The sequence below is a fragment of the Pelecanus crispus genome, chromosome 12 (assembly GCF_030463565.1).
Source record: "Pelecanus crispus isolate bPelCri1 chromosome 12, bPelCri1.pri, whole genome shotgun sequence".
Lineage (NCBI taxonomy): Eukaryota > Metazoa > Chordata > Aves > Pelecaniformes > Pelecanidae > Pelecanus > Pelecanus crispus.
In genome coordinates, this window is record NC_134654.1 from 11060205 (window position 1) to 11085000 (window position 24796).

The 24796-nt window shown below is 46.0% G+C and overlaps 1 protein-coding gene across 2 annotated transcripts in view; it reads left to right on the top strand.

The window, feature by feature from the left end:
- Positions 1–6086: 6086 nt before the first annotated feature.
- AUTS2 (activator of transcription and developmental regulator AUTS2) overlaps positions 6087–24796 on the top strand; it is an 803913-nt gene continuing 785203 nt past the window's right edge. For both annotated transcript variants that reach the window (XM_075719936.1, XM_075719937.1), the window contains exon 1: positions 6087–6380. In XM_075719936.1, the coding sequence (XP_075576051.1) occupies positions 6087–6380 (294 nt within the window). The remainder of the gene's footprint in view (positions 6381–24796) is intronic.

A 24796-nucleotide genomic window follows, 5' to 3' on the forward strand; every position in this document is an offset into this window, starting at 1 on the left:
TGGCTCATGTTCAGCCGGCTGTTGACCAGCACCCCCAGGTCCTTTTCGGCCAGGCAGCTTTCCAGCCACTCTTCCCCAAGTCTGTAGCGTTGCGTGGGGTTGTTGTGACCCAAGTGCAGGACCCGACACTTGGCCTTGTTAACCTTCATACAGTTGGCCTCAGCCCATCGATCCAGCCTGTCCAGATCCCTCTGCAGGGCCATCCTACCCTCGAGCAGATCAACACTCCCACCCACTTTGGTGTCATCTGCAAACTTACTGAGGGTGCACTCAATCCCCTCGTCCAGGTCGTTGATAAAGGTATTGAACAAGACTGGCCCCAAAACGGAGCCCTGGGGAACACTGCTTGTGACCGGTCGCCAACTGGATTTAACTCCGTTCAGCACAACTCTTATCTCCTTACTGCTCTGATTTTTTTCCCCCGATAAAATTACTTGTAGTTTTACTTCATAATTTTATTATAACCAATTAGGAAAATGAGAAATGCTGATAAATTGGTTTTCCATCTTTTCTGGGAAAACTTGTAGTTCTGCTGATGCCATCCAGCTTTTTTTTTTTCAGTTCTCAGATTTCCTGAACTCTACGCTATTTTTAAGAAATACACAATGATTTTCACCAGCTACAAGAATCCAAACTTCAGCTTTTCTGTGCCAGCTAGTCTACCAATGTTTTCATGTACCCTATGATCTCCTGCTATTGATAAGGATGGTTATAGCACTGTTCTTATTTCCTAATAATAAAACACAAGAGATTCAGAAGAGAGATTCAGATGTGTACCTGCCTTGACCATTACCATCAGGAGGATGCAAATGTTGGCAGATTGGATCAGACTGGTGGTCCATCTAGTTTGGTCTGCTGTCTCTTGCTTTGGTTTAGAAATTGTTATATGTTCTGAGGCATTACAATGTACATCTCCTTCAGCCACTTTGTAATCAATATTACGGTTACTCTGAAAGTTTTTGACCTCAGAGCTGCCTTGTGGCAGTGAGTTCCACTAACTGGGTTAGTTCATTAATTTGTGAAAGGAATGATTGTCCCATCTCTGTATATTTTCTCTTGATGTTGTTCAGGAAACCTGTCTTCCACTGGGTTTCAACTGACTACTTTTAGTACTGCCTTTATCGTTATTCTTGAACTATTTCTTTTTTTAAAGGTCATGGTGTTCTGTTTTTCCTTGTTGGCTGACTTTGGGTGCTCCTTCTCCCTTAACTGTTCCTGTTTCAAACCACCTTCTAGGAAAACACCTTTTAAAACAACCAATCCAGCACTTAGCTATGAAGCTAGACAATCTTCTCTGATAAGCAATACAATTTGTATAAGCAATGCAATTTGGAGAAAATTGTTTTAGTTTTATGGAACTGTGTTAAATTCCACTGCCATCCACACACTCACCCTGGCTTTTATTTTGTATTAGGATTTTGGTTCTCATTATTTGCTACTCTTATAAATGCACTGTACAAGCAGGTTGAACCAATAACAAAAAGGCTCTTTTCCCCATTTCTCATTTTTTGCATTCCCAGATCAAAATCCTTCTAAAATAAAAATAATGGTGTGCAAGATAGACATTCTGCTGTTTTAAAGTACTCATCTTTTTAAAAGATGCTAACCCTGGAAAGACACATTTGCCACTGCTGAGCATCTTATGTGGACTAAAGTTTTAAAAATTCCATCTTTAAATCTTAAAGCCAAAACACAGTGCAAATTACTCTTGCTAGAAGCAAGGTTCTTGCCATTTCCTCAAGCAATGAATTACCTCCTGATTTTCAAGTTATTTCAAAATATCCTTTTCAGATAGGTACGCCAGGGGCTAGTCCTAAGAAAACCCCTTTTAGCATTTTTATAGTTACAAATTGTATTTTGCTCCAATGCCTGATGGTGATACAGAAACTGCAATTCTTGCTTTTCGTCTGTGTTAACCTTTCTCTCTTCATTATTTAGGAACAGAAAGCTTTCGGTATCTGTCTCAAATCAGAATATTATAGGTCTGTTAGTACATGTTCAAGAAGTACCCTTTTTGTGGGTGTTAACAACTAAGAGTATCCAGTTGAGTACACTTGTCATCATCCTCAAAAACAGTGACTCAGCAAGGTACCAGAGCATACTAGTGCCTATAAGGAAAAAAAAAAAAAAAAAGGAAAAAAAAAAGCGCTATTTTCTCACACCAGATGCCAGGCAAGATGTATTTCTAGAGGAAAAGCTAACAGGCAGCCTAAGAACAAATGTGCATGGAGGTCTGTGGTATCCTTCCCAGTACGATGACTTGAAATACTCAGCTGGAGGCAAGAACACACTGGGGAGAGAACTTCCTGAATATCTGTCTGAGGTTTTGTGTAACAGTAAGGTCTACCTGCCCTCCCTCCCAAATCAATTAAGGTTGGTGGAAATGCTCCTGCTGGATCAGACCCAGAAAAGGGATAATTCGCCCGTATTGTACCCGAGAAGGTGACCAGTGATTTCTAATGCTTGATATAAATATTGCCCATAAGAAAAATGGTTTGCAATGGAGGATGAGTTTGATGGATGGTTTTTAATCTTATTTTTTCAGTAGACATGCAAATCTAGGGATTTGTTTCTACAAAGAATGTAAAATAAATCACGTATCATTTCTGTTTTCCACATACATGCATTCAAGAGCACAGACTGAGCAGACGTTCAGCCATGCAATGAATGTCTGCAGAAACGTATCCGACTACAGGTCTCTTGTCACTTTAATGGTGATGGATGTGCAGGAAACTATAATCAATTACATTGCCCCGAAAATTACATAGTTATTTTCCAAAAAACCCAACAGGTAAGAGTTGTTTGATACAGTACAGCTTAATATTTCTCAGAAGACAGAGACTTTGTAATATTTGAGCTTGCCTGTACGCACAAATTGTATCACTTCAACAATACCTGTGCAGCTTCTTCTGTACAGTCAGATTATATAGATCTGGCAGGCAGCTATAAGTGAGACAGAAGAACCCAAAGCAAGATAGACAAATGCATTTGTTAAATAAAAAAAAAACCTGAATAGGGACATCTAAGGTCAGATCTAGAAGGTGATGTTCTCTAGCTCAGTATTTGAGAATGTTTAAAAACTAGCCATGTGCCTCTGCAATGAGCAGTGTGGCCTTCTGTAAGGTACACGCTCTCACACTATCAGATTACCAACAGCTTTGTGCTTCCTCCTCTTCTGGTCTGCACCCATACGCAGCAGCTTGAAAGTCACTGCATACCATCCAGGAGATGTGGTGTGGAGAGAGATGGCAAAGATGTCATTTGCCTTCTCAATAGAGAGGGTGTATCTGATACCCAGTATTTCATGTAATCACTTAACACTTGTAGAAAATATATTAAGAATATTGCTTGATCGGTGGCCTAAGTGTTAGAGTACAAAGTAAACAACATATTATACAATCAAGCAGAGCACCATCCCCTGGAGAGTCAGAGCAGCCTAGAGGGAGACTACTGGAAAAACACACACTCACACTTTCAGCCTGTGTTCATTCCCCTTGCTGTGGCCCTTCTTGGTATCTCAGTGGAGAAATGATTAGCAGCTACAGGAGGCAGCAAGAGGCAGTCTGTGTACTCCAAGACAAGTTTCTTGTAGAGGTGGAGTATTAAATGATTCCCCTTTCTCTTTTTTTGCCCCCAACCTCTCCCAATGTATTTCAAACTATGCGATAGCCTGATCATCTGGTAGACAGAGGAAAACCAATGCTGCGCTTCCAGAGCCCCTCTCCTCTGTCCTGAACATGACAACTCTCCAGGTTTGGTTCTCTTCCTCACCTTGTTCCTTGGTCCTCCACTATCCTTCTTCCTTTCTAGCAAATCTAATCCTTGCAGGTCTCTGCTCCTACAGCTTTCCCCCTCAAGCCAGACTGAACAGCTTCACGTGTCCTTCTCCTTCCAAGCCTGTTTCCTCAGCCGGTTATCCTGGGCAGGAGACAGAAGCACCAGGTGAGAAGGGTGACCATAAGAAAAAGCTCAAGAAGTAAATTTGTTAGTTCCACAGTCCTTTTGGTCCTGAGGTCACACGGGCAACATGCCCTAACATGGTCCCTCCACAAAATTGAGGTGGGAAAGCTGAAGAGGGGAGAGAAGAAAGCCAACGGCAAGGAAGGAAAATGGCCACACACCACATGGGAGGGGCAAAGCGAAGGACAGGTGAGCTGCAGCTGGCCAAACCCCATCCGAGCAGCCCACGACTGTCGGAAGCCACGGCTTGCTTGCACTGCAGATCCACCACCTGTGTGGCGGCAGCCATGTCAGGTTGTCATCCTGGCACTGGCCACAGCCACGGTCCCCTGGGGCAGAGGCGTGCAGGCTCCCCTCATGGGACATCAGGAGGAGAACGAAAGCCCGCCACGTCCCCGGGCGGGCGGCAGGCCTGGGCGCACAAGGCTGAGCAGGGGCACGTGCAGCACCCCAGAGCAGATGCTGCGGCGAGGGACGAAGCCCTGAGGCGGCTCCGAGCCCTCAGGGAACGAGCCCCGAGGGAAGAAGGGCTGGACGCGAGGGGCAGAGCAGGGACGGGGAAGTCGGGACGGCCAAAACTAAGGAGAAAGTTGAGGGAAGGCTGCGGGCGAGAGGGGCGCGATGCGGGCGAGGGCCGCGGAGGACGGCGGGGCGGGGCGGGCGGGAAGCGAGCGGCGGCGAGGCCGAGGCGGGCAGGGGGTAGCGCGAGCCGCCCACCCGCCCGCCACCGAGTGCGCAGGCCCTGCGCGCATGCCCGCAACTTATTTCGCGCGGCCGGGGCGCCGCATTTCACGCGGCGCCGAGCGGGGAGCGGGCGGGGCGGTGGCGGCCACGTGACCGGCGCGGGCGCGGGGCCGGGCGGCCGCTGGGGGCCAGCACCGCCATCCGCCCCGCGCCGGCTGCGCGGCCGTGGGCTCGGCGGCGGCGGCGGCTGCCCTCCGCCCTCCGCCAGGCCGGGGGGGCCGCCCGGCTGCAGCCTCCTCCCCGCCGTGGGGGAGAGGGGCGAGGGAGGCAGCGTCGCGAGCGGAAAGCACACACCGGTGCCGTCCCCGCTGGAGCGTATTCGAGCCTCAGCACCACCTCTATTTTTTATTATTATTATTGTCGTTGTGGTTGTTGCCGTTTTTGGGAGGGGGGCAGCCTCCTCTCCGCTCGGATCTATTGTCGCCACCCCCAGCACCCCCCTCCTCGCCACAATTAATCCGATGAATTTGCCATGATTGATCCGTATTAATAGCTGGGGTGGGTGGGCGTGTTTTGGGGCTTTTTTTTTTTTTCCCCTTCCCTTTTTTTTTTTTTTTTTTTTTTCTTCTTTTATTGTTTGGTTTTGCTTTTGGAGGGGCCGGCCTGGGATCCGATCTCCACTCCAGAGTCCATCCCTGGTCGGTGCCTGAGAAAATTGCATCTGGATGCATCGTTATTATTATTGTTGTGTTTGATCCAGGGAGATAAAGGAGGAGGGGGAGAGGAGTGCGTGTTCGTGGGGAGGGGAGGGGAAGGCTGCACCCTTCCCTGCACACACACACACACACACGCAGAGAGAAAGAGGGCTCCATACATCTATCTATATATATATATTTTTTTTTTCCCCCCCCGGAACTTCTTTTAGTTGGGGAGGAAAGGAAGAAAGAAAATAAATTTTGTGCAAGGAAATACTCTCAGCTCCCTCCTTCCAGCGGGTCTCTCTCCTTCTTTCTTTATTTTCCCCCCTTCTTTTCTGCTTTTTTTCCTCTCTTTCGGAGATCCTCGCCCTCCCAGCCCCTTGATCAAAGCATTCCGCTATTCTGATTTATTGCCTGCTTGGTGAGGCTTTTTTTTTTTTTTTTTCTTTCTCTCTCTCTCGCCTTTTTTTTTTTTTTTTTTTTTACAAAGGCGACCTGAGATCAGCCATTACTTTCCTTGGCTCGCTTATAGGAATCTCTTACATTTGGTGCTTGCTGCTGGTGGTGGTGGAACCGCACTCGGATTCTTTCATCCCCCCCCACCCCCTTGCTGTCCTCTCCTCCCTCCCTTTCTCCTTCCCTCTCTCCCTCCCTCCCTCCCCCGTTATTCCGCCGGGGGAGCCGGATTTGTGGCTGCGGTGGGGCGGGGGGGGACGAGAGCGAGAGGGAGAGCCGGCGAGAGACATGGATGGCCCGGCGCGATGCAACGGGCTTCGGAAGAAGCGGCGATCGCGGTCCCAGCGCGACCGGGAGCGGCGAGCCAAAGGCGGGCGGCGCGGCTCTGCCGCCGGCGGGGCCGCGGGCCCCGGGGCCGCCGCGGCGCTCTCCTCCTCGGGCTCGGAGAAGGAAGACAATGGGCCCCCGCCGCCGTCCCGGCCGCGGCCCCCCCGGAGGAAGCGGCGGGAGTCCTCCTCGGCCGAAGAGGACATTATCGACGGTTTCGCGATGTCCAGCTTCGTCACTTTCGAGGCGCTGGAGGTAGGAGCGGCGGCGCTTTGTGTGCGCCTCATTGTGTGGGGGCAGCGGCGGGGGGAGCCCCCGCAGCGCCGACCCGGACCCCCCCCCCCCCCCCGCGTCCCTGCTCCCCCCCCCCCCCCGGGCCGGCACCGCCGGGGGTGCCCGCGGGGGCGGCCCCGCCGCCCCTTCCCCGGGGTGCCCCGCTCCCCTCCCTTCTCCCCTCCTGCCGCCGACACCTGCAGCGCGGCGCGCCGCTCCCGGCGGGCGGCGGGGGGCTTCGGCGCGGCGGCGGGGACCGGGGGCTGAACCCCCCCCTCCGCCACGCCGGGCAGGGGAGCGGGGAGTTGTGCGGCGCTCCCCCCGCGGGGCTCCCGGCGGCGCTGCCCCTCCCTTCCCACGGATCAAACTTTTCTCGCAGCGCGGCGTCCCGCCGGGGCCGCCCACCCGTGTCCGCGGGGCGGCGTGGGCCGCGGGGGGAGGTGTGGGTGCTGCGGTTTCTTCTGCCGGTCTCGCCGATCGCTGCCCGTGCTGCTATATGGGTGGGGGACGCCCGTCCTGCGCACGAGTGGGCCCCGCCGTGGGCAGCGCGGCCTGCCACTCCACGGGGGGCACCGGTCGTGTGTGTCCCCCCAAAATGCCGAATGGAGGGGTGCGGGTAAGCCGAGGCCGGGGCGGGCGGAGGGAGGCGCCGCCCGGGAAGCCCCCACGGGGGGCTTCCCGGGCGGCGCCTCCCTCCGCCCGCCCCGGCCTCGGCCCCCCCGTGTACCCGCACCCACCCACCCACGACCGTGGAACCGCTGTCAGCCCAGCCAGGGTCGTGCTGGGGATGCAGGCGTGCAAGGGGAGCTCCGGCCCGTTTGGTTTGAAGGGCTTTGTTGTTTATAACTTCTGCTCCGGAGAAGTTTGCTGTGGCGAAAAGCAGATTATATTTGGGCTTACGTGCGCTGGAGTCACAACTGAAACGATTGTGGACTGTCAAAATAAATGCGGAGATGAAGCTGATTGTTTAACAAAAAAAAAAAAAATCTGTGTAGCTCTTAAGCTGTTTAAATATTTAGTCAGGAATTCTTAGTGGCATTTTGAGGGTTTTGGGGGGGGGTTTCTTTCCTTCTTTTTTTTTTTTTTTTTGATTTGTAGCCAGATTTTGTCCTTGGTTACACCTGTATCTGCCCAGACTAATGCCTCTGAGAGAACTTACTCTGGTGTAACTGAAGGGAGGATTTGTTCACTCCAACAAACCTCCACATGGTTGGTGTTAGGCTCCTGTAAGCAATAACGAACAAATGTTGAGGTAACGACGAGACTCAATTTTACCACCATTTCTCACCTGGTGAGCCCATCCATGAGGGCCCTGCTCAAACCAGAGAGAGAAGGAGCATGAATATATGGTTGTCGGCAAGAGTGAGATTTGCATGCTTATGTTTTGGACAAAATTCTGTTCTTCCTCAAACAAAGCCTCAGTTTGTGTTGTTAAGGGTTTTATGGGAATATGGACTCGACAATTTGGCCGTAGTCCTTTTTGGAGGGGAAGCAAAGAGCAAGTTTTATGGTCAGAACTTGGTAGGGCGTTTTAGAAAATGTTTTTATTCTGTTTCGCTTCTTATTTGTTTATTTCCCCCTTGAAATGAAAAGAATTGCTGTGCTCTTTTCTGTTTGCGAAGCCAAGAATGGCTACTACTTGCATCCTGTCGTAATCCTATATCGCTAAAAAGGAGCGCAGAAACATTACCCAGTTCTGCCAGCTAATATCACGTTCAGATAAAACAATAGCTCTCACACTGAGACTTGACATACTTTTAATGTTCATGTGATAGGTGGCACATTTTGACCTAACGATTTCATGCTGCGTTGAGAAATAATGTCACAAAATCATTGTTAGGTGCTTTTTCCTGCAGCTTGCTATGTATGTTGAAAAAGTTGTTTCTGAGGATCAGAGGGAGATTGAAGGTGTGTAAGGCACAAGTCCAACGTGGCAGAAATTACTGTGTGTTACGCATAGCAGCCTGAAGTTTCTATTGTGATGTTAGTGTTGGTGAGGAGGTTGTGAGTGGCTGGTGGAGTGAGATATCTCAGCATTGGTGAGGTGTTTAGGTGTGAACGTACTTGAGTTGAGACAAGAAGCCTTGGGTGCCATGGAGAGGTGCCCTGGTATTTATACATCTCATGCCTTGGGGTGCCCTGGTATTTATACATCTCATGCCTTGTGTCTGCCCCCGACTCGTTGCAGGCCATGGAAGTTTCTCCCCAGGTTCCAGAAGACTTCCGTGCCCAGCACGTGACAAGACTGCCCCAGCCCAGGCTTTGTGCTTGAACTTCAGCCTTTTGTCAGGCTTTGCACAGCTGAAAGTGTGCAGAGACAGAGGGTGTTTTGTCTGCTTGATGTGAAAAACAGTGAGGACCGAAGCGCAGAGCATGTTCACCGCTGGAGGATCTAAACCCGTGGTCCAGAAGAGAGGAAGCAGGCGGGTGATGGCTCGCACAGGAGGGGATAGCCACCGCAGAGGGATGAGGCAGAGCGCTCTGCTTCTAAGGACACCTTTGCAGCAGTAGCGGTGTGAGTTGGGTGGATGCAGGGTGTTGTCCCAGGAGCTTCTTGTGAATGCTGTATATAAAGTTGTGAACAAGAATTTCCATATACCTTCATTTCACCCGTCCTTTACTAAATGCTTTGCGTTGGGGTGACTGAAGGAGCCCACATTGTGCAGAATACCTGATTGTGTCAGGCTGGTAGCTGGCAAGGGGAGACAGGTGCTGCACAAGAACAGCATGCATCCCAGGGCCGCTGTAGCTTCACTAGGAGTCATCCGTGTCTGTTAACGGTTATGTTGATAAAAGTTCCCATCCCTTGAAGCAAAACTATCTTTTTAACCAGCTCTCACTCTCAGAGCTGCTTTTCTGTCCAAGTATCAGTAGCCTTCTCATGCTTCTCAAGTGTAAATTGTTTGGTGTAGAAATACAGGCCATCTGCTTCTAGTTGTCTGTCTCTGGGTACCTGTACCTTGATCTCTCTAATGTTTGCGTGGGGAATAGAGGGGAAGAGGGAGGTGAACAAAGACAGTGGGTTCTCATTGTTGATTCCCACCCCGTCCCCACCCTTGGAGTGACTATTGAGCAAATCCAGTCTTATCGCAGATTTGGCCAGGCTGATCCTTGCCTGGCCTCGCTAGACTCTGGTGTAGTGATGTAGTGATGTAGGCCTATGTCGTACACTGGGGAGCATCTTGAAGCTTTGACCTTCAGAGACTTTCACTTACTCTGTATTTAAGCAGCTGAGATGTGGTCCTACAATTTGATCTGAGTCGCCAGATCGTCCCGTGAGTAGCCTTGCTGGTACTGACAGCAGCAAGCTCTGAAGTTTACTCCAGAGCAGTTACTCACACATCACTTCCCTGACCTCCCAAAATCTTTCAGCCTATAAAAAGAGAAAGGCGCAGATGCTCAGTACCCGTGTTAGTGTGATCGGTGTCTTGTCAAGCTGTCTGCTTTCCTCAGCTTGGTGTGGCCCGTGCTGCACTGCTGGTGTGTTACCAACAATAATAGCATGAGGTTCTCCAAACCCAGGTGGGCATTTTAGACACCGGTTTGACAGGGAAAGGGCACTTTTCAAGACGTGATAAATCAGTCCTTTGGAGTGACTTTCTCCATGATGTGCTCTGGCAGTGCTGGCGAGGAGGTTTCTGTGGAGCTCTCTCATGAGGTGAGGTTTTGCTAAGATGTTTGTCTCGCTCCTACCCCCTGGTGCGTAGGACTTCGGGCAGGAGACCGATGTGACATGGCTGTTGACGTGCCATGGTGAAGATGGTTTACTGTGATGAGAAATGAAATTTGACCTGAATGTTAAGATAGCTTAAAGCCTGGGAAGTACTTGATGTTTCCTGAGTCAGCTCTGACCATCCTATGGAGTAAGCAGTTGGTTTCAGGTTTTCCGAACACTGAGTAAGGTAATGAGGTTTTTCTGCAGATGTTTGTTTAGCTTCAACTCAGGCAGTTCATCTGACAAGCCTGAAATAGGACACAGATATTCATAAAGCACAGATAGAAGTGGTGTGGGGCAGGAAGCGAGGGGACTTGCATTTAAATGGGGATTCCTGTTTCATAAAACTGGCACAATTTCTCGCCGTGCGTTTGCTGAGCTAATTTCTGTTCAGCATGCAGGAATTAGTCTGTTTTGAGACCATGCTAAATTATCGTCAGGTAAAGCCCAATATAATTAATTACAAATGAGAAATGCTGACAAATATTTGTCAAGGAGCTGTTTAATGAGCTGCAAATTGTGTGTCAGATGATTCCATCCACCCAGTGTAAATAATTTTTAAGCAATTGTTCCACCGAGTTTGTGTGATTTAGGCAGATGTTAGCTACGGCAGTTCTACATATTGGACAGATAAAATAATATAAGACTAGGTAGAGTAAAGCTTAACAGCTGATGTGGGCTTTAAAATAGAAACACTACTGTTATACAAACATAACGTGGAAGTAACAGGAAGGTTTTGAAGATACCGTGGTCTCAGTTGTGTGCCTGTGTGCACTGACAGTGTAGCTCTGTGTATGCATCTGAATGCAGGAATTTGCTTTAATAACCGTTGTGTGATACCCATTGCTAGGCACGGCCCACTGAAAATAGAAATAGCTTGGCTCTGTGACAGCAGAAGCTTTGAGCTGGACACCAGAATGACTGGCTTGCAGCGTAGTTTTCCTCCCCAAATCATTCTCTTCTCACCAGCCTTTTCGCTGGCCTGATTAGCCTGTTTACTTAAATTCTCTGAGATTTCAAGCAAGTTTGTTCTGCCTTGTCTCTATCCCTTCATATTTCAAAAGGAATTTGATCTTCATGCCTTACCGCAGCAGCATCATAACATCAGGTGTTTGTTCAGTGCTGTCAGCAAATCTTGGTAGCCCTTCTTGTGTTTATTGACTGCTTAGGTGTTTGTCCTAGTCTCTGTTTGCACATGCAAGTCTGCAGATTTAGACCAGCAGAGAAAAGAAGGGAGTAACCAAATGAAGATATCTGCAGATGGTGAGTGACGTTAGGTTTTGTGTGACACTGGGATATCATACAAAGTGATGTGCTTATGATTTTCACTGTGTATTTAGAGGAAACAGTAAATTGACCTGAGATCAAATTTTGAGATAACCTTGACAGAGCAACTGAATCTCTTGATGAAATCCCTCAGCAACCAGAATTGAAAAAAACCCAGCAAACCCAAACTGAAAGCAGGACTGAAAACAGCAGGATGCATATTCCACTGAAGGAACCCCTTGGGTAATTTTTGAAACCTATGTTGCTATAATTTGGGCACCTGAATACTTTTTAAATACTTTGAAATTACTTTTAAAAGCCTGATACTTTTCTGGGAGGTTGGATATTCATCGCTCCCACTGACTTCCTGTAGCTGTCTCTTTGGGCAGATAATGACCAGGAATTGTGGTTGTTGCATAAATATTCTTTTAAACTCCTGAAGGTAACAATGTAATGAAGGTGGGGATTTTTGCCATTCCCATAGGTGGTAGTAGGAGGCACAATGGCCTTGAGTTGAAGAAGGATGAGTTTAAACTATAAGGGCAAGTTCTTTAGATAAATGTGATTCAAGTAGTCTCCACTGGCCCCGCTCTTTAAGATGAACATTAATGGGAATTATGCCACATATCAATAGGACAAAAGACACTCTTTTCCTTTTTTATCCTGGCATCTTTTTTTTCTGCTATTTGGGTGAGCAAGTAAGCCCTTTCTCATTAAATATCTGGGGCCTCTGCTGGGTTGAGGGAGTGTAAAGAAACAGATTTATAAAATAAGGGTAAAGGATCAGGAACTTGGAAGGAAAATGATCACTAGGGAAAGGCAAAAAAAAAAAATCAGCAGAAAGACATCAAGGGGCTGAGTAATTGAAAGATTGAGTTACAACACTGAGATCAATAGAGAAATATCAGGGACTGGATGGGAACACTGAGAACTAGAGGGGGATGTTGTTACCGAAAGTGGAAGTTTCAGGTAAGATCCATTGCTGCGTACATAAATGCTCCTTGGTGAGAGCCCTGCCGACAGTACTGAGGGGGAATACTCAATAAAATCTGTCCCCACTTAAAGAGTCGTTAAACCCGGTAAGTCTTGAGCTGGGAGAAAGGCAGAACAATTCTTCATTCAGTGAGATGGCCCCCTGTTTCCCCCCCATCTCTGCTGCTATTTTTTTTTTTTTTTTAAGAACTGTTTCTATCAGTTTGACTGGAAGACCCTACCACATTACACCGGGGGTCTGACCTGCAGCCTTGTAATTATCTGCAGCTAAATTAGAAGTTTAATCTTTGTTCTGAGCAACAATAAGTTGAGTCAGATAGGTTTTAAAAATAGCCCAAGCTCAAGTTTAGCGAAGTCTCAAATGCAATTAATAAAAGGGTAATGGAGTTAGGAAGTTGCGGGCTGAAATATGGAAATGTTTAACTCTCAGTTTTCCTTCACTTGAACTGCAGTGCTTTGCTGAGGCAACGTCGCCTTGGTTCTGCGAGGGGAAATTGCTTCCAATGTTTCTCTGTGTTCCTGTACATCATCCGTATGATTTATCAGTTCAGTATCTGTGTTCTCGTTGGGGTTTGGCTCAGTATGTGCCACAAATTACCAGCTGCATCCATTTTTTGTATAGTCAGTTTGTTGTCATTTTGACTCGATGCCAAGCCGTGGAGAAGACCGCTTCAGAACATCATAGTCCTCTAAACTCCTTTGTTGTAAAATGGATATGAAAATCCACTTTGTAAGTAACGAGAAATGGCTAATGCAGGTAGGGATTTGTTTTGCTGTAACAGCAGAACGTGCAGTGGCAATTTGTCAGATCTCCAGCTCAGCTCTGCTGTACTATTTGCCTTTAAATAGTGTCTTACCTTAATATCTTGAGATTTTTCTCCTTGTATCTTGGCAACACTACTGCTGAAGTTCATACACTCATGCAGTGGAGAGAGGTTTTAACCAAAAGGGTAAATCTTCAGTCTGGTAAAAATTATAGGAAGGAGTTTTGGTTCTGTCCTCCTCTCTGCAGGAGTGGTGGAATAACAGTCAGCAAAAGAAGCAGGTTATTCCTTGGCACTGCACATATTTTTCTGTTTGTGAGGTGTTGTCTATCAGGTTTAATTTGATCACGTTGCATGACATATGCTCTGTGTGGATTTACTTGGTGTTTGGTGTGCATCTTGGTCCTACTGGTTTTAAAATCTCCTGAGACAAAGACATGGGAGATGTGCAGAGGTGTATTGATATCTGATGCGCCCAAGTTCCTGGCTGTCTGAACTTAAGATTGTGAAATGCTGGCTGATGCACATATTACTGATATGATTAATATCCCAAGTCCAAATGGGAATAGTTATTCCACAGCCACGTAGGAGATCAGTTTGGTGTTCTCTCCAGAAATCGTTGTCCTTTAATCTGTCTCACATGTGTTTGCCAGCTTCCCAAAGTGGAAGTTGCTCCTCCTCTAGAATCAGTGCTTTTATAAATTGCCTCTTTTTGTACTTTTATTTGGTACCAAAGGGGACATACTGGTTTGGGAGTAAAACCACCACCAACCCGTCCTCCCCATCCGCAAGCCTGGGCTTGTTCTTTGTTGGATGAGCTCATGAAAACAAGCAAACTTCTTCAGCCTTTGAGACATGCCCTGTGCTGAGCATCATTTGAATGAAACCATCTGGGGCAGGTTTGTGGATGCTGCAGGATGACACTGCACACCTCAGAGACGTAAATAGAGGTAGACACCAGGAGGTTCTAGGTTAGATTACCTTTTAGTTGGCTGAAGGTCTGGAGAGGTACTCCTTGTGTTCCAGAGTAATTGTAACAGAGTGGTATCAGAATTTAAAACATGTTTTACACTCACATGCAATCAGTGGACAGATCCAGAACCAAATTCATGAAAGTTTCTGAGAAGCCTTGCTCTATAGTAGGTTGGCTATGAGAGGGACAATTTTTTAGAGGAGAGTATGTAACAGTGATAATGTCTGGTGCAGATACCCCCTAACCTGTCAGTGAAATCTGCAAGCCACTATCACCTTCTTCCTTACATGCAGGTACAGGTTGCCATGTACCTTCATTTCTTTGCCTGTGAAGTGGAACCAATGAGACAGAAGTGCTTGCCACTGGCTTCTGGACCACACGCAGGTGCTCTCAGGCATGGGAGAGCAGTGGCCCCAGGTACAAAACACGTGTGGTGTAATTTCTCCCTCCTGCCAAGTTTTGACAGCCCATGTTTTGCTGTTTGCACACCATTTCCTATTGCTTAGATGAGTTACAAACATGGTGATAATTGCTCAAGGCATTGATTTTTATTTATTTTCGCTCTGGAAGTCCTAAGTGACCTGAGACCTTTCAGTCTGAGAATCTGCTTCAGTTTTTTTGAGACCTCTTCTTACACGGGTGGTGGGAATGGAGGAGAGGTGGCCAGAGGACCTGGCTCGTTGCTGTGAAATGGGGATGTCCAGCTGGGGGACTGTAGGCTCTGTTGTTCACCTGGCTCCTGACCACTTTGTCACCTTCCTCTTGGCTTCTACCTGTCCAGGTGCTTAGCACTGTATGTCTCCAGAGGATGCCATGAGTGTCCTTCAAGGGTTCTCCAGAAACGGGCATCTGGTCCCCAGCTTCCAGAAGGCCCAGGGGAAGGAGCTGGGAGGTGCCGCTGTTGCAAGAGCTGGGTAACACACACTCTCCAGCTTGCTCCAGAGCCGGCCAGATGTGTTGAATGGCTGGGCATGATGTGACATCCATCGAAGCGGGCACTGATGGAGGGCTGAGGCAGCGAAAGTAGTTTTGACCTCTGAGGAGTCTGTGTGGTAAGAAGGCAAGTGAAGAAGTGCTGCTGTTGGGGACGATTTATGTTGTAACTGTTGGTGTTGTGGGTTTTAATGCACATCAAGGGCACTTTGACCTTTGAATGGAATTTTTTGGTGTGAAATTGTGTCTTTTGTCCTCTCTTTTCTTCCTTTAAAGAAAATAAAAATAAATACTGAAAATCAAAACAGTCTGTTTTGAGGGGACCAAATTGCCTCTCTTTATTTTATGTGATTTGGATATTGCTGAATGATTAAAAGTCCTAGTAATTTTTACTGGCTAGCTATTGTGCTTGTAGGCAGTGACTCTTCTAGCATTAGTCATTTTAACTATGGAAAAAAATAATAAAAATGCAATTAATGTGGCTCAACAGCTGAGTGTGCTGGACTTTAAAAAAAAAAAGAAAAAAAGTAAATTTTAATGAGTTCTGGGATCAGAAAGATACATCTGGTGGATGGATTTGCCAAGTTTTCAACCTCAGAATGTGTGTTGAAAAACTCAGTGAATTATGTAGCTACAAAAGTGGATCTTTGCATGTTTATAAGACCTCAGTGCAATCTCCTTATATTTGCCTAATGACAAACAGACATTCTCACAGAGGCGCAGCCCAGGAGGACACACATGTGCTGAAACAGCTCTATAAGCTGATAGTATTTGCATCAGAATGCTGCTACTAGTGAAGGAATTTTAGAGGATCCATTAAATATAGGGGGGGAAAATCTTGGTATTGGATGAAAGAAAAGAGAAGGAAGGGAAAGGGGAGGGGGGAGAGAGAGGAGAGGGAGCACTGAAACTTTAAATGTTCATGATGTGTGGGCTAAGATATTGTGCCTCCACTGCTGAACCAGAAAATTTATAACAACTGTTTGTCATGTGTATGTATTTATAGCCATTCACATAATGAAGAAGTTTCATGAGGTTGTAATAACATATCAAGATGGATGTAATTAAAACAGAAGCAAATTGACACCTCTAGATTAAAGGCAAACTCTAAACTAATACACCTGTATGCTGTCACTTATGTATTAGTTGTCTGGGGCAGTCTGCCAGATATGCAAATAAAAAGACATTGGCAAATTTCCTTGGATGTGTGGTTATGAAAAACCCAACTATTTAATCTTTTACCTAGCCCTGTTCAAGTTTGTAGCAATGTTAGAATTTATTAATTTGGTGTCAGTGATGCTTTGTGATGGGAACAGGCTAAATGAATGATGCAGAGGTGTGGGGAAAGGAGCAAGAAGAAATGCAGAGCAGGTGGCTGCTGGAGAAAAGCATGCTTTACAGTGGGACCCTTCCTTTAGAAAAGAGGTGTCAACTGGACCGCTACAGATCTGTCCGAAGTCTTGAAACTCTAGAGGACTAAAGAGTCCTTGACATTGACTTTCTGTAGCATTTGAGCTCACTTAAGTACTTTCGAAAACTGCGCTGTGACAACAGATTTTGGTTCTGTCATGTTGCAGGTGATTTGGGTTGTCAGTAAGAAAACTCCTCCTAAAATTTATACATTTCAGATATAGTGGCACAGTTCAAATCTGATGTAAATCATTACTGAGTCTGTGAAATGGCTATATATAAAGTCTCTTTGCAATTTTTTGTAATAGTATGTTCAAACTTGCTTCAATTTGCAGAAGCCTAAAATTTTTCCATTGGAGTTGTGGATACACGTATAGTGAATTTAAGCCTGCAGTCAATAGGTTGGCTCTCTGAATTAATGCTCTTGGGGTATTTAGAAATAGTCTGCAAACTACTGATATAAAATAGGCTATTGGTATGGAGCAGGAAGGGAATTATTTGCCTTGTTAGCTCCAGGCCTGTGCCTGGAAGTACCCGCCTTGCTTTTGAGTACCTTGCACCCCAGATAACCTGCATTCCTTTAAAAGCCCCAGGGATAGAAATAGGTCCTCACGTGGCTTGTGATTAGGGTTTTCTGTTAAACAGCTGATGCTGGTATGTCCAGCTCCTTCTCCCTGAGTATGAAAAATCTTACCTTTTGTGGGTTTGGTGGCATTTCCTCTGGGAGCGGCTGTCTTAGAGAGACCCGCATCCCTCTGCTGCTTCCAGTAACCTCCTCAGATGGTTGCAGACGCTTGGGTTAGTAACACTGGTTTATAAGCAGATTGATATGACTGCATCTCTAGAGAGCTCAAGGAAGCACAAAATTCTTAAATTCATCTTTTAATTCAGGCTTGAAGTTCCTTGTCCCAGTTGGGGATGAACCAGAAGGAAATCCAGCCATCTGCCTTGCGAGGCGTTGCAGTCACGAGCCCGCACCTGCCTGTGGGTGCTGGGCTGTGGCTGTGGGCTGTAGTTCTGGCTGCAAAATGTACCTATTTTCAGGGATCTGTCTGCATAAAAGCTTCAATGGGCATGTTTTGTTATACTTTTTCTGAATTAAAAAGACTCCTTTTTTAATACATCTGGACATTAAGGATCAATCATACGAGGTACGTGGCTTCAAAGTGATTTCAAATGGTAGGATTTTTGTCTTCAATACTTCAACAACTTTTCTTCCACCTTTAATCTTGCATGAGCAGAAGCTTCAAAAGATAATTAGTAAAACACGCTTTTATCTGCATTTATCTCAAAACATGATTAATTTTTTAACTGCAATTACAGCAATCATTTCAAGTTTCCTCTATATTAATGAGTAAAGGATTTTTTTCTGAGAGAGCGCGAGCCTAAATATGGCTATATTGGCCGAGTTGAAAGGTACATTTATGAGTGTGCTTTTTGTTTTCACTGCTAGGGATTGAATTTCCGGTTCCAGGAAGTAATATTTCATATGGATTAAAGTCTTTGAAACGCTCTTGCCTGGCTTCACTGGATCATTCTGAGGAGCTGACGATGATACGAACTGGATCATGCTCTTTGCTAGACCTGGCTACTGAATACCCAGTTACACGTTCCCCTTGTGTCAGTGCTTTTTTGCTCAGCACTAGGCGTGTGTGACTGGCAGGATATCGTCTGCATGCTGCTTTTGGCACTGAAATGTGAGATATACAGTGCAGCCCGTTTGTTGTTAATGAATTGGCAATGAACTTGTAAAGTTTCACCTTTACCATTTCTGTCTTTGTTATAGGCAGCTTAAGGCATTTTTTATTACTGTTTCACTTCAGGGAGAAAGATGTTCATGTCTGCGCCTTTCTTTATTGCTGGTACTAATGTATGTAGGACTGTCCAACTGGTGTCCTGCAGCTTGGATCCCACCTGTAGCTCAAGTGTGTGGCTTGTCAGGATTTTGAGGACAACCTGTCTGGTTGTTGGTCCTCTGTGGCTCACTCCAGTGCCCCTAGAAAATGGTGCCACCAGCACATACGTATCTCAAAAGAGGTATCCAGCCCAGAGCCTCCAAAAGCAATGGACCATTGCGGGGGTTTACAGAGAAGAAACAGATTTAAAACCACTTTTCGCTACAGTACAGCTTTTGTGTAATTTTGCCCCATGAAGGCTGCTCATCAGGTCTGCCTCCTGCTTCTCCATGAACAAGAGGGAGAGATTTTGCACTGCAGCTGCAGTTTTGCTGCTCTGTGCCTCCAAAAGGACGAGGCAGAGAGCAGCCCTGAGGCTGCTGGAAGTGATGCTGGGTGACGGCGTGGCCTCCCTTACTGCCGCAGAGCCCGAGCAGTGAGGTAAATGGAGCAGGCGTTTGAAACTGCAGCTATAAGAAGTGTAAAGATCTAATTTTTCTTTTTTTGTTTGTTTGTTTTGGGGTTTTTTTGTTTCCCTTCAGTTAGGCCCAAATCCTGGATGTCAGAGGTGATTCGGAGTACGCCTGCACAGCCTTGGTTCACATCTGATTTTAGCTTCTAAATTGGGATCGCTGTTACCCTGCCCTGCAGTCGCTGGGGAGGTGGATGGGACGATGACTGCAGCAGTGGATTGGGCAGCTGCATAAGAAAGCATGCGAGTGTATAATCAGATTTCTGATAAAACCTGGTCTCTGAGTCCCTTGAATGGGTAGCTTTGCTGTGAATAGGCTCATAAGGTCTGCTGTGGCTGCTCTCTTTGTTTGGTAGTCCGACAAAAAATTGCACTGGTATCGTGTTGGCATATTTTTACATCTGTTATCCATATTTTGGATTTATTCTGGCTGCAGTCTTATTTTGTTTTGCAAAATCTACCTGGGATTGGGACAGAGATATATGTTTGCTAAGGCAGATTTGGAAATTGCATTGTTGAAATACAGCCCATATGGGCCATTGTAAAATGGTTACTGCAGCATATAATTGCCTCCACAATGATGTGCTTTGTCATTTTACTTCCATCTTCAAAGAGGCTCTCCTGTAGTCTGCTGACAGCAATGGTGGTATTAGAAAACATATGGATTTGTAAAGGCATTAAACTGTCTTTAGTTCAAGGATTAGATTACAGTGTTAGAGTATGGGTCACCACATTTTCGTGTGGATAGGCTGCACTTGACTGTGTCGGTTTATGTTATAGGTTAGGGAACGGTTTGTTTATTTACTGAAGATATCTGACATAATATCCTTTTGAATACCTGGGGAAGGAGGCATCTCTCATGCCGCTGTACACGGTCTGAGCTCTACCTCTGTCCCAGGGCCGCGGTCTCACCTCACCCTTCTTCGCTTGCAGGGCTCGGTCAGGGCTTGCCAGCCACACTGACAGGAATTTCAAGAAGTCTTGGAGGGAAGTGCCAATTACAACATGGAAAAATACACAGAATGTAAGAACCACAAAATTGGCTTTGAAATTTTAAGGTGTTTTAGTCCTCCATGCTGGGCTGCTACTCTGAATATTTTGGGTATTTGGTTTACGTTCATGTACAAAGGATGCGTTTACACTGTTCAGCTCCACACATTTCAGAGTATAGGGCAATCTGTTCAGCTTTTACCTTTCTTCCTACCCTCACAGTTTCAAGTGTGGATTTTCTGGGGCAGATCTGAGGTCTGCAGTGCTCCTCTCTGCAAAGGCCAGCGCACGGTTTGCATGGTGGGATGCACGTGTCGTAGGATGTGGCATGCAGCCTCTCTCCAGACTGCACTGATGCTCATGCTCTTTACACCACCAAAAGGAAAAAGCTGGAGAGTGAGAGGGGTAATACACATAAAGAAGATCCTCCTTTTTCAGTTTTCTTATTATTTTTGTCTGTCTTTTTGCAGCCTGCTCAGTTTAGTGCTCGGCCCAGCTGGGACATTGAAGCAGGCTGGGTGGTTGTGCTTGGCCCACGGCCACCTTCACCTTCTGCCACATGCAGTTGCTGTTGTGTTTGGGTTTGCACAGGTCCCTCTCAAAACAACTCTTCCAATATCTCTCGTCCTTCAAACGCGCTTTTTAATTAAGATGCTGAGCTGGTCCTTGGGAGACGTGGGTTTGTTTCCGTGTAAGCACAGTCATCTTTCGTAACCTTGAAGCAGTCACTCCCTTCCCAGTCCAGCATGGCCATATGAGCACCTGCTTTGTGGTTGTGCTGAATAAGGACGGATTTGGGCTGGGATCTGCGAATGCTCATGGGAGATGCTGTGTCTGAGCTTGTAGATTTGGGTTTCTTGACAGAGAAAAGCAGGCCTATGGAGACAATGCTGATGTGTGAGCTACTGTTTAGTGTGCAGTTGAATATGTGCTTAGGTGTCACCTTGAGCTAGAGTGTTAGTTTTGTGGTAGCTGAGTTTTCCTGTCCACAAAATGGGTTTAACAATACTTCCCCTCTTTAGGGGTTGCCTGGCTACTTAATTAGCATCTGCAGGATGCTCAAATAGTAAGTGGTTAACATAAAATATCTATGTAATTTAACTGTAGGACATCAGAACACTGATGCTTATATACATTTAGCAGGGTCCTGGCTAGAACACGTATTTAAATAACTGAAGGCACTTGTATTATTGCCAACCACCTTTTAAAGTAAAGCTATAGTTTTGCCTTAAAATTGTTGACAGCAATCACTTCATTAAGGAAATCTGATGTGAAGGGTAACCCAGTGAAATTCTGACTAGTGCTTTATCTTTCTTTATACTGTTATGCTTATTAATGATGTAAAAGTTAGTGTTGCTTAGTTATGACTTGCTTCAGTTTTAAATCACAACATTATCTGTCCCAGCTGTGGTGGATATCAAGGCTAGTTTATGGTAATATCTTTCCTTAAATCCATTGCAGAATAGGGAAGAAACTCTCATTCTAGTTATGAGGAATGTTAAAGGATGTATTATGAACCCTGGCAGCTGTGATGGTGATAAACAAATTAGGTCTGTCATTAATGCCAGGGTCTGCAGGTGTAATGTATCATGAAACTGGTACATCTCTGTTATTAACTGGCCTATAAAAATAAAAAAATGCAGGGTTTTTTTTTAATCCTTGTGTAATGAATTTAAGAGCAAAGCTCCCTTGCGATAAGGTTTGTGTAAGACGAACCCGAAGTTCATGTATATGGCATGCTGTTTAGCAAACAGTGCAGAAATGAGAAAGATAGAAACTTATTCCAGTGAGAAGCTCCCATTAATATCCCCAGGAAATCAGTCCCTCTGTAAGACAGTGCTTGAATATGTTGTTAAAAATCCTAACACAGTGCACTTAAAATGAATATATGCTTAAGTGCAGTCAGGAGCAGGATGTTACTAGGTATATACATAAACATATCCTTAATGCAAGGCTTCATAACTGTAACTTTTTAAAAATGAGTTTATTTTGAGGGAAAGCTTGGGAGAGTGGCTTGGGGTTTTTTTCTTTTGGGGCCTTCAGGCAGCTGAGTCTGGCGGTGAGACAGCTCCTGCATCAACCCAGCTCCTGGAGCAGCAGGGCCGAGGTGTGGTCCCAACTCTGCCTCCCGACGCAGCTCGGCATCCGCCGAAGCGGGACATGGCAGCTCGCTGGAGCACGCACCTCCTGGATGTACTTGGAAAGCCCCAGCAGGCAGCTTGGCTGGGTGACCCCAGGTAACAGCCGGATGGAAATGGAGGACCGGGCAGCCCAGCCACGCTGCAGGCTGACGTGAGCCTGCGTTTGTTGAAAGCTTTCATATTTAGTGTGTCCCTTGCCTGATGCCTGAGTGCAAGCGTGCGTCTGCGCAGTGAGGATGTCGGATGAGTTTGGATTCAAGCGCAGATTCGGGTCTGGGGGTAACATACAGTGTCAATGCAAACTCTGACAAGCTGAAGCCTCTACCGTATGGGATTGAATTTTGTTTCTTCCTAAGAGAAATGGTGAACTGTGCAGCTTTGCTTGCAGGAAGTCCTGTTAATGACGAGTCATCAAGATTTCTCTGGCAAATAGCATTACTTTGGGTAATTACTTTGGGAAGCTACTGGGGGGGTGCTTCCTCCTCCCCCCCCCGGTGCAGGCACCTTCCCATCCAGCCACATATTGTTGCTTTCTCCAATACCAGCTAAACAGGTGGCAGGATTCAAATCACCACTCTCTGAATGGAGTTCACTCTCCACAATAGCTCACCAGAGGCCTGTTTTGTTACAGAACATTGATTAAGTAAATATTCCTATGCATACAAAAGAGGAGAAATCTGTTACAGCACTCTGCAGTTATTTTTCCATTAATGGCAAGGAGCTCTCTCTAATTTTCCTGCCCCTTTCAATCTGTTTCCCTGTCTCCCTCCCTTCCCATCACTACTAATGCCTTCAAGTGCATGAGTAACATACAAACAACTTACATTCCATCCAGTTCAGATCTGCAAACGCCTCTAGCTCCGACTCAACGTGCTTTAGAAAATCCTGCTAGCTGGTGCAGGGCATAATTGACTGCTTCATACGTGTGTTTTTGATTAACTTGGTATTTCATGTTCAATATCAGTATTCCTTGTGCTAACTGACTTTCATTAATTTATATAGCAGCAGTTAAAAATACAATGTTGCAATACCAGCATCTTGCATAATATTGACAATTGGGGCAGAATATTTGACTTCTGAAGAAGGTCTTCTTTCTTGTGTTCTTCTGTGACCCCTGATCTTTTAAAACCTTTGAGGCAAAAGTTACTGCTCTGTGATCTGTGCTGATGGAGGTGCAAATATATTTTGGAAGAAAAGCATCTCTTGCTCAAAGATCCTGGCAGCCAAAGGCAGCTGCACTGCAAGCAGCAGATCTGATTGGGTATAAAATGGTGGCAACTGAAAATAAATGTATGATAAAGGATTCCTTCAGGGGAAAAAAAATAGCTTTACTAGTTTGAAGTTCAGCAGATATTTGTCTCGAGAAAGAACTTTTGGTTGAACAAATGTCTGGCTGCAATAAATGTAGAGTATGAGGAAATGCCACGGCATTACTTTGGCTCTATGCTGCTGTGACTGAGATCAAGATCCACTTCAAAGACAGTAACTTGAATTTAGCCTTTTTTTGCCCAGGCAATATCTGTACTTTGGAAAAAACAGAAGTTAGCATTTCTATATCATCATTTTTCTTAAACAAATTTAGAGCTGTTAAGTCACAGAGCTGTTACTCTAGAGAAGTAAATTGTGTAATGTAGTTTTTAATGTTTAAAGACCATAAATGAAGCCTCCTTCCATTATATGAGTTTGTCTTAAAATACTTATCACTGTTGGCTAGATTTAGGATCAGGGTTGGAGAAGTACCCATTTGGATAAAACTGATCACCTGGGCACTCTTGCAAGGAAAGCCCTCGCCCTCTTTCCTAAGCTACGGTTGAAATGAAGCCGTGCCAGCACGCTCTGCTCTCCCACTGCTCTGTGTTGCTGCAGGTACGAGAGGACTGGCTGTGGCAGGCTGTAGCAGAAGCCCACCCTCTGTCTTCTCTTGCTTACTGTGGGCAGTTAGTTGGAAGTGACGCTAACCCGAGTTTAATTCTAGTTTTACATTGCAACAACATGCCAGCTGTTCCCTGCATTCTTCCATGATACCGCAATGTAATTAATTTTTTGTTATCTTTCAAGATGTAATTTTATGTTGGTGTGCTTTCCCACTAACCCTTTGGTACAGAAAATGTATAGCTAATTCATTTTTTCCTGTAACATGAAGAAGCAAGGGAGAAAAATCTCAAATCCTAGGGCCAAGTGGCTGTATTAAAGACAGCTGAGGAGCGATGTGCAGAGAGGAAAGGCCCCGTCTCAGACTCTGAAAGCCACTGGGACGTGTGCGGTGATTAATGGTATCGTTGCTTTTTAGCTTCATCAAAAGGTTTCAGTGTAAGGGTTTCTAAGGAATGCTGATAGTCACAGGAACCTATCAAAGGGTACAGAAAATATCAAATGAGCAAGCAGGAATGGGAGTTAATTACTGAACAGTGATTACTCTGATATAACCAATTATTGGATCATTAAATGTTTATTACCTTTTTTATGCTCCTTTCCCCCGTAAGTGCAGTTTTGTCCTCATACTATTAAAAAAAAGGGTGGATCTAATGCATAAAAAGCCTTTTCAGAATCTGGAAGGTATTAAAAGAGCATCTCATCCTAACACCTGACACGCTGGCCTACTCGCTCTGCTTTCCCTTGCTCTGCGGATTTGGGGTCAAGTGCTGTGAACCCTATTTAAAGGCCAGATTATCTCACTTCTAGGAAGGGGCTGGAGAAGAAGGCAGCAGAACAAGCCGGGGAGAGGCTCCGTTAGACGCAGCCGGCAGGTTCACTGCTCTTTGGCCGGTGACATGGGCTTGGGTTTATGCGTTCTGCGCCTGCTGGAAGTGTTCGGTGGCTTTTGTGTCCGTCACCCAGAGGCTCCT